This window comes from Tiliqua scincoides, chromosome 7, assembly GCF_035046505.1.
Source record: "Tiliqua scincoides isolate rTilSci1 chromosome 7, rTilSci1.hap2, whole genome shotgun sequence".
NCBI lineage: Eukaryota > Metazoa > Chordata > Lepidosauria > Squamata > Scincidae > Tiliqua > Tiliqua scincoides.
This window is the reverse complement of record NC_089827.1, coordinates 59,058,111-59,067,354: the sequence shown is the minus strand read 5'-3', so window position 1 is coordinate 59,067,354 and position 9,244 is coordinate 59,058,111. Positions and strand designations below refer to the sequence as shown.

Here is a 9,244-nt window from a genome sequence, read left to right as displayed (position 1 = left end):
AAACATAACTGAGCTGAGAGTTTGCTGGGTGTGAAGCTCCAATCACATCGACAGCACAATCCTAGGCATGTCCACTCAAAAGTCCCATTGTGTTCAATGGAGTTTACTCCTAGGAAAGTGTGTATAGAATTGCAGCCTAAGAGCCCAATACTATCCAACTTCCCAGCACCAGAGCAACCACAATGCAGACCCCAAGGTAAGGAACAAATGTTTCCATACCTGGAGGAGGCCTCTGTGACTGCCCCACCACCACAGGATGCAGCACATGCTCTGCTGGCACGGCTGCACCGGCACTGGAAAAGTGGACAGAATTGGGCCCTAAGAGACTTGCCAAGATGGAGTGGCTGTTCTTGCAGTTCTCCGGACCACGGCCACAGTATGCATGAGCATTGCATGAGTTTTTCGAACAGCCTCATGTGCTCCAGAATCAGAACAACAGCTTTAGATGTTGTGTGTCTGCCAGACAGTCAGATTCTCTTTTACAAAATCACACAATAAATGTACTCAGCACATATGCTAATCCAACATTAGCAAAAACAAAACAGGCTTCACAGTAAGTAAATACAGTAATCGTGAGCACAGCACTTCCATAAAGTTCTCACAAAGCAATCAAGTCTGGAGAATAAATGCCACTCACAGCTTCAAACACTCTCAGATGGGTGGTTTCTGGGCAAAGGGAACCTTGGATTCAGACTGCAGGCACACACACCAGCATTGTGTGACTGGGCAATTCAATATTTTCAAAGCACTGCACACTGAAAGTTTGAGAACTTCAGTTTGGTTTTTAAACTTCTAAACTTTTCCATCTGAAATGTCAACATTTCAATTTCTAAACAGATTTAAATTTGATACTTATTTCAAATTTAGTCAAATTAAAGCTCTCATCTGAATATCATTTCAATCATATAAGCTTGCAAAAGCTTAAATTTCATAATGAGGTATATGATCCCCAGAAGTGATCCATCAGTTTCATTACAAAGCTACAGTCGGAGCATAAAACGTTCACACATCAGATTCCAATGACAAGTTCATCACAAAGTTTTCAGAACCAAGTTAGTATTTTCAGAACAGCACAAAACATAGCAAGGCTTACAACAAACTCTAAAAATGACCACAGTCCTTTTATCCCATATGTAGATAGACTTCACTCACAAAAACCTTTTGTTCAGTTGCAGGTAGTTAAGATCTAGTAGGACACAGAATGGACTACATCAGAACATTTAAAACTTGGCACACAAAGTAGAAAAGAGTCAGGACGAGAGAGAGAGAGAGAGAGAGAGAGAGAGAGAGGCAGGCCATTGGTTGTTCTAGTTCCTATTTCTCCTTGTTTAGATCTTGGTGGCTACACGCATGAGAAAGGAGCATTCACTATTTCTAATTGAGCACAGTCAAGCACAAGTATCGGTTTGGCTCCCCTTGCTCAGTAAGTACGGTCTTTCTAAACATTATTCTTCCCTAACATTATCCAAACCCTAAGGAGTTTTGGCATAAAACTCAGTGATTGATTTTTTTCTTCGTCTCTTTAGTTTTTGAAATTTATGAACATGTTTTATATATGAACACATTGAAATAGAAAACATATTGTAGATTTCATGCTGGTAGCAAGTGTGGAAATCAAACTCCTCTATTTTTTTCCTAGGATAGAAGCCGAAAATATAACTTTCCTCAGCAGAGCATTCTCTCCATAACTGCTAATGTGAATCAATTCTGGATCGGAAACATCACGAGAAGATCAATTTATGTCCAAGGCTCAACTTCATTTTGAATTGAAATTTCTTAGGCACTTGAATCTGGGTGGCTGATCTCACTCTCAACCATTTCTGGATGGCAAGCTAGATTTGCTTGCAGTGTTTGTTAATATTAAGGGCATCGCTCGATGGCTGTTTCAATGATGCTCTTCCACTGAAAACAAAGCACCTGCAAACAGGTAATTAATGTGGTCACTGAATCATGCCCTCATAGAGCTGCTCTTGTAACAACAGCCACTTCAAATGGATGTGAAGTGGATGTGCTGCAACATCCCATTCCTCTATCCTGTGAAACAGCTTTGAGAAAAGAAACTTGATACAAGTGAAAGATCATGTCAGCTGTGCAAAAAAGTTTTGTGTCATGAGTTTTTTTTCTCCCCCCCCCCCCCAAAATAGGGTGCATTAGGTGAGAGGGGAAAATGTAGCCTGATCCCAAACTCTTAGAGCTCCTGACCTGTAATAGTAGGAAACGTATTGCTGCCCCATTGCTCAGCCTGGGGTTTATTCATTTGCATTGGTAGTCTCGTCTACAGAACAAAAATCAAGGTGAAGAAAACAGGTCTCCAAGTTGTACTCAGAGACTATGGCTATACTAGCAATAGTAATTGATAGGTCATTGATATAGAAAGGTAGCCACTGATTTACATTCAGGTCAAAGAGCAGAAAAATGTCTTAGGAACTTCTTAGTGGTCTCATGTCCATAGCAAATATAGCATTGCTCCAAATAGCAACCTGTGCTTGCAAATAGGGTTATATTGTACTGATCCTCTTCTGCATCAGTCAATGAGAGCCCTAAAGGATACTGCACATTCTAAACATAACAAAACACCTGCAGCATTTAGAGATGTATATAAAGACCCATTGCTGGATCAGAGCAATGTCTACACCTGCCAAACAGATGGTTGTCTTTGTTGGTGTCATCTGATCTTTTCATACAGGAACAAGCCACTCAAGGTCACCCAAGACATTTTGGTGCTGAGAAAAAAAATCCAACATACAAACACCCACAGTATAGTGATTGACAAGTTGGCACCCTTTAATGACCCAAAGAACCAGTTCACTCTTCCCAATGGTAGTGCTAGCCCTGGCACAGCCTTTTGCTATCTGCAAAGCTCTCTGGATGGAGCCAGTGCATAGCCAATTTAACCACATTCAAAAATGTGCAAGATCCTTCTGATACTTCAAATGGCATACACATGGTTAAGATCCATGATACAGAACACATGACTTTGTACTACAAAACTACTGTACTAGTTTCAGCACAGCTCAGAAATGGAAGGTGACCTATTTGTTCTGTGTGAGTGAAGCCAAACAATTTCCATGGAAATGGTGGTGCTGGTGATGAGATCTAGCCTGGTGATGAGACCACTTGCTCGGCCAAAAGGCTTCAGAATGTGTTCCAGCCGCTTGTACAAAACACTCCCCCCCCCAAACACACAAGCACACTTTGTGCTAAAAGGTAAAAAGCCATCATTGTTCATATTTCCAATAGTCTCAGGCAACCACTGATGACAAATCTCACACTACAACATGCAATGTGCTATCCTCAGATTCAACAGCTGATGAAAAATGGTGCCATCTTCTAATGGCAATGATCACAGGCTGTGTGGCTTCATCCCAGAGGCAATTCATTGTAAACTGATGCAAAAGCCACAATGAAGGAGCAAGTATTTTTCCATCAGGGATCCAAGTGACTACTATACTGTCAGGGAATATGGCACCAAGTATGACAGTGAAAGCAGTGGAATGTATTGAAGTATGCATGAAAACCTATTCATAGGCAAGGAGGTGCTGGAAAGGAGAGCTGTGTGCTACAGGGTGGCAGTGAAGGAGTTCCGATTCAGTATGGAATGTACAGACATAACTTTGGTAGCACAAGACTGTTTGAGAAGTGGTGACATGGAAAGACAGACAACAATATGGTGCCCACATCCAGATGGTAATGGCTGTGCTACCTTAACATGGAATGTATACAGACGTACGCAGTGGAAAAGCAGAGGTGCACATATGTAGCATGGAATGTACAGAAGTGGAACTGGTGGGTACCTCACAATGGTAGAACAATAGAACAGATTCACTAAGTTAGTACAGTGTACAATATTGGGTCAGTAAGGGGATAAAGCCACTCTGCCCCTAGAAATGATGCCCTAATGAAGCTCCAAGAAAGAGGGGCACAGTAACACCAGCTCTCATCATGCCAATGTTGTGAAGTAGGTAATCTGCAATGAAGAGGGATTGTTGACTGGTGATCCCATTTTCCTAGGCAGCAATGTTTTCATACAGTAGTTTGGTAACAATTAGGGTAAATGTAGACAAAGGAAAACCCTCTGTGTGCACAAAGAGCATATAGCTACTACATGACCACATAACAATGGAGGTCCAGAAGGACACGCAGTAATCGAAACATCACAGTCTATTTGGCCTTTACCAAGGATGCTGAAAGGTAGGTTGGGGGTATTTCAGCTTTTAAATTTGGTGGTCAGTCTAGAAAGAGCAATGCGCACTCTTGCTAGACCCACTCTGAAAGTCTGCAGCTGCAGCAGAGGACTGAAAAAGTGCAGTTCTTTGTATGACAAGGGATTTTGAATCCCAGAAGTACAGAGAAGTGAATCCAATGCCACATAAATTCCCCAGTAATGGAGAAGCAAAAGAAATGCTCAGCAATGAATCCATGCGGACTTTTAGGTTGAAATTTTGCTGAGTGAGTTTAGAGCCAGACAGATTTCTGCAAGGACTGAAGCTATCTGAAATCTGAATATACACAGCCTGAGTATGGAAGCATTACAGAGTATGTCCTTCAGTGCATCTGAGCTTGGTGCTGGAGGTGGAAAGGGAATTCATTCTGTGCAATTGATTCGGTTTACTGCCTTGCCCAGGAGACTCTTGTCAATATAATGAAATGATGCCAGTAGTGAGCTTTGTAAGTTGAACCTTTGTCCAGGAGGCACTGGACCAACATACTCAGATCACACCCGCAGTAAAAGATTCCATGTGCCATTAATTGTCCATGCCATTCTTGCCATCAAGTGGCCATCTTATATTCCCGGAGAAGTCTAAAATTCACGTACAGGAATGACCATGCCTAGTAGGCTAATGGAGACCTTGATCAATGGAGGATCCAAAATGTCTTTGGGACATTTAGAGCCAGAAACCAGGTCCTTCCCCCTGACATTAGTCCACAAGCCTTGGTTTAGAACCAGAGATGGCAACAGACAGTGCTTCATTAACATTAAGAGAGACCCTTGTCAGACAGGAATGTAGTTATGTTGGTGTGCTTTGCACCTGGAAATTGTCCTGAGCTAGTCACAGTTCACATAGTTACCTGTAATTTCAAAAACAAAAATGGACTTTGTTTCTAGGAATCTGCACGCACTGTATGCTAGACTTCAGGCACCCCAAATGCAAGGTTGTCACGTATCATCAACGTTTTCCGAAGGTCCCGATCCAGGATGGGCCTTTGCGTCCGCCACTTGTGCGCTTCCTGCAGTCCTGGCTCAAAGTAGTATATGCACGCTCCAAAGCCCACCAAGATGAGAATGGAAATCATCAGATACACAGGCACAAACCAATCCAAGAAATGAGGCATGATGGCTGGACAAAGGAAAGGCAAACACATGCAGGCAATTAATTGGAGTACATAAAGACAAACACAGTTGATTTTTGGCTGAAGACTATGACCTTCAACCTCAAGTCTCTCTCTATATTTAGCCAGAAGCTAAGAAGGCTGCACACATTCAAACTTTGTTTAAGGCTGAGTGATAGCTATTTCTGAGATTAGCTACACACCGAAATATAAAAAAAAGGTTTTAAACTTTCATTTGTGCTGGTTTATAACGCTTGCCTAATTTTATGTACACAGCAAAACGTATTTGCAGATCCCACATACAAGATCCCACATACCCAGTTGGACCTGCAGAGGTTCTTTGCACAAGATCTGTTCAAAATGCAGAATCAAGAAGTGCAGCCAGTTGGTCAGCACAGTTCTGATCACAAGTTGATTGTAACCTACCTGCTTTAATAATGAAATCTATGCTGGCCACTGGTGTACTACATTATCAGCTACGAATATCATTCTTCTCTCTCCTCTGTATTCTGATCATGTGCTTCTTCCCAAGCAATCAAAGGTAGCAGGAGACAAAAGGAAGGAAAGAAGAATGATATTTATGGGCCTGCTTTTCAGTGCTGAAGGGTTTTTATTGATTTTCTCATGCCCTGTGGCCTCTGATGCCATCGCTTTTGTTCTTTAATATATTCTTCTGTTGCAAGGTATTTCTACTGTAATACACTTTAATTATACTAGAGTTCTCAAGAATAATCTCTGACGATTAGATCAAAAAGAATGGCTTACCTTGGAACAAGCAATCTTTCTTCTTTTGGACTGCTGCTAAGCAGCTCTTTTTCAAGTCACTATATTCCTAGGAGGAAATATATTTAAGAAATCAAACATCAGAATAAAGTCAGCCAAGGAAACATGCATCTCTCTTCAAATAGTATGAATTTTGCTTTATTTTACTTTATTTGAAATATTGTGCCATCCTTGACTTTGACTATTCTCTCCCTTCCTCTTTCCTACACTCACTTGATGACTTACTTTACTGAACTCTACGTTCTATTTCTTTTCTATGTCCTAAACCAGCTACCAATGGAAATAAGTTACAGTGCAATCCTAAATTGTATCCAGCACAAGGTCCAGGCTGCTTGTGGCTCAGGCCAAGACGGGGGGGGGGGCTTTTTCCCTTACCCCAGGAAGACCTGCAGCAGCCCCAAAGGGGTTACTTGGATCTATGTCACCAAAATAGGTGTTGCAAGTCCGAGCAGCCCAGGACTGCCCCGGGCTGCCAGAGAACAGGGTTACAATCTGGCACAAGTGCTGGATCCTGGCCCCACCTCCCGCTCCCTGCCTGCCCTTGGGAATGCCCACCACCTGCCCTCCCCCCACCCCAGAATGCCTCCCTCCCAACATGGAGGTGACTGCAGAGTGATGGAGCAGCGGCGATCCACTGGCACTAACCCAGCACCAGCTGGCGCTGAGCTAGCACTGGACTGGTGCTGAGAGCTGCAGATGTGCTTTATGGCACATTTGTGACACCCTGCGCCAGAGGTGGATCGACACTAAGAGCTCAGGATTGGACTGTGAAGCAATAAATACTTTGACTGTACTGTATTCCTTCTTATTTTCTCCCATGCATGATTGTGTCTTTTCCTTTTTTCTCATCTCAGCCACTCTGAAATGGACCCTGTAATATTTAATTCATTTATACCCTGTGTTTAAATTAAAAACAGTAGTTTGCAACACCACATGTTTTTCACAAAACAAGTGAAATAGACTAACACTTTAAAAATGGAGAGCAGCAGAAGATAAAAACCATTTGAAAGAACAGCATTAAAAAAAACCTTAGCTGCAGAACAGGAAGATGGGGAAGATCTTCCCCATCCAGCTGAAAATGGAGAAAGAAGGAATCTGCCAAACTCTTTACAGCTGCCCTTTCTCTGGCACCCACCAGCTGAATCTTTTTAATGGTGGGCCAGAGAAAATCAGGACCCCCACAGCTGATCTCAAAGTTTGGGCAGGCTCTCCTGGAAGATGGACCTTAACATAACCTTGTCACAGATTCTTTAAGGCATTAAAGGTCAAAACTAAACTGAGCTGCCTGGAAGCAAATTGGTAACCACTGTAACTGGAACAAAATAGATCTATCATGCTCCAATGGTTCTGTCTCCCATAAACATACAGGACTGCATTTGCTTACACTTATCCCTTGTTCTTCGCTGCTATCTCTGCTGGCTGGGTCTCTACTTTCTGCTCTCACTATTTATTTATTTATTTTCTCCTCTATCATCAAAATGGAAATTGTAAGCTCTGTATTCCTCTCTAAAGTACTCTGTTCACTGACAGTGCGATATAAATATTTAGTTCAGGGGTGTCAAACATAAGGCCCGGGGGCCGGATGTGGCCCGCTGGAGCTTTTTATCTGGCCCTCAGGCTCTCAGCTACTGAGGTGTTACTGCTGAAAGGGCAGCCCACTTAACTGAAAGGGCAGCCCACTTAAAAATTGAGCTCTCCCATATCTTGAATATGATCAAGATATGTATATTTTCTCTTCTGTCATTTGCAGCTAATGAGTTCCCAAGTGAGAAAAAGTGCTTGTTACAACATGGTCACGACCTGTTTAATGACATCACTTCCTGCTTAATGACATCACTTTCAGCCCTCAGCAGGCATCATGAATGCTATTCGGCCCTCATGATGAAATGAGTTTGAATGCTATTCGGCCTTGTATGAAATGAGTTTGACACCCCTGATCTAGTTGCTCTGCACTGCCTCCCTCCTTCCAAGCCTCACTTGTGATTTGGGGCAAAGCATCAGAATCACATTGCTCTCCCCACCCCCATTTTGTTTCCCTTCCCCCCCCCCCATGATATCCTTAGAAATGGCCAGGCTACTCTGTATCAGGGATAATTTGCCTCTAAAATTGCCCCCATTTCAACACTGATCCTGTGTGCAGCACATTCCTTTGCCCTATATAACAAATAAGTGACAACTATTCACTTGTATGGGAGAAAGCAAATCTAGCTCTCAGGGACCCCATGCAGTAGATTTGTGTGCCACGTGAAACTTTGATCTAAAAATGAATGGCAGTAGCAGGATACTTAAAAACTGGAAAGGGGCACAACCTGCATAATACTGTTGCTATCCGTTTTCAGACAAGAAATCTAGGTCAGGGCATCCACAAACTACAAACCAGCTCTACCAGGTGAATTCATACTCCATCAAACTGGGAAACTCACTCTAAGATTCCTCACAAGTATCACCTCCATCTTGCCTGGATACAGCTTTAGCCTGCCAGTCCTTTTATGATGGGACTTTGGCCTCTAGGTTCAGAATTGAGACGGCTACTCCCAGATACTTAAACAACATAGATCAGCATATTGATGACATCATACTCCAGAGCCCTTTCCATTCCTTAGAGGGAACATGTGGTGGGGAGGTAGCGTGAGCATGCCGGCAAACCCCACTCCTGCCACCGCACTCCATAGCCCTGCCCCCACCCTCTCCATGGACAGTGTGGTTTGCACAGGCAAACACTGTCTGTGGGAATACTCTCCATGCTTAAAGAACATTTGACTAGAGTTGAAATCTGTGGGCAATCTCCCCAATGGTTTCAAACAGGGATGAACAGCATAAACAATAATATTGACTCCTGTGGAACAATACGTGAAAATCCTCATGGCGCAGAAGATACATCCCCTAAATTTGCTCTGCACCTCTGCTCAGACAGGAAAACAGAACCAGCCCAATGATCTGTAGATACCAATTTAGGGCCCAATGACTTCCAGCTTTACAGTGCTGATGAAGTCGTACCAACAGGATTCGTGCTGCATCTTGCGGTGGGGCAGCAGTCACAGAGGCCTCCTCAAGGTAAGGGAATGGGGCTGCATCAGCACTGGAAAGTTTGGGCCCTAATTAATTCCCAAACAACACAGAAGTATCTAAT

General features: G+C 43.0%; 1 protein-coding gene across 1 annotated transcript; it reads right to left on the bottom strand.

Moving 5' to 3' along the window:
* Nucleotides 1-5,127: 5,127 nt before the first annotated feature.
* SMIM45 (small integral membrane protein 45) lies at nucleotides 5,128-5,334 on the bottom strand. Its single transcript, XM_066633267.1, has one exon. It carries the CDS (start codon nucleotides 5,332-5,334, stop codon nucleotides 5,128-5,130), a length of 207 nt encoding a protein of 68 aa, XP_066489364.1.
* Between the last annotated feature and the right edge of the window lie 3,910 nt (nucleotides 5,335-9,244).

Excerpts from the sequence above, each read along its gene's own strand:
- SMIM45 (XM_066633267.1), bottom strand. The coding sequence starts at position 5,334 with ATGCCTCATTTCTTGGATTGGTTTGTGCCTGTGTATCTGATGATTTCC.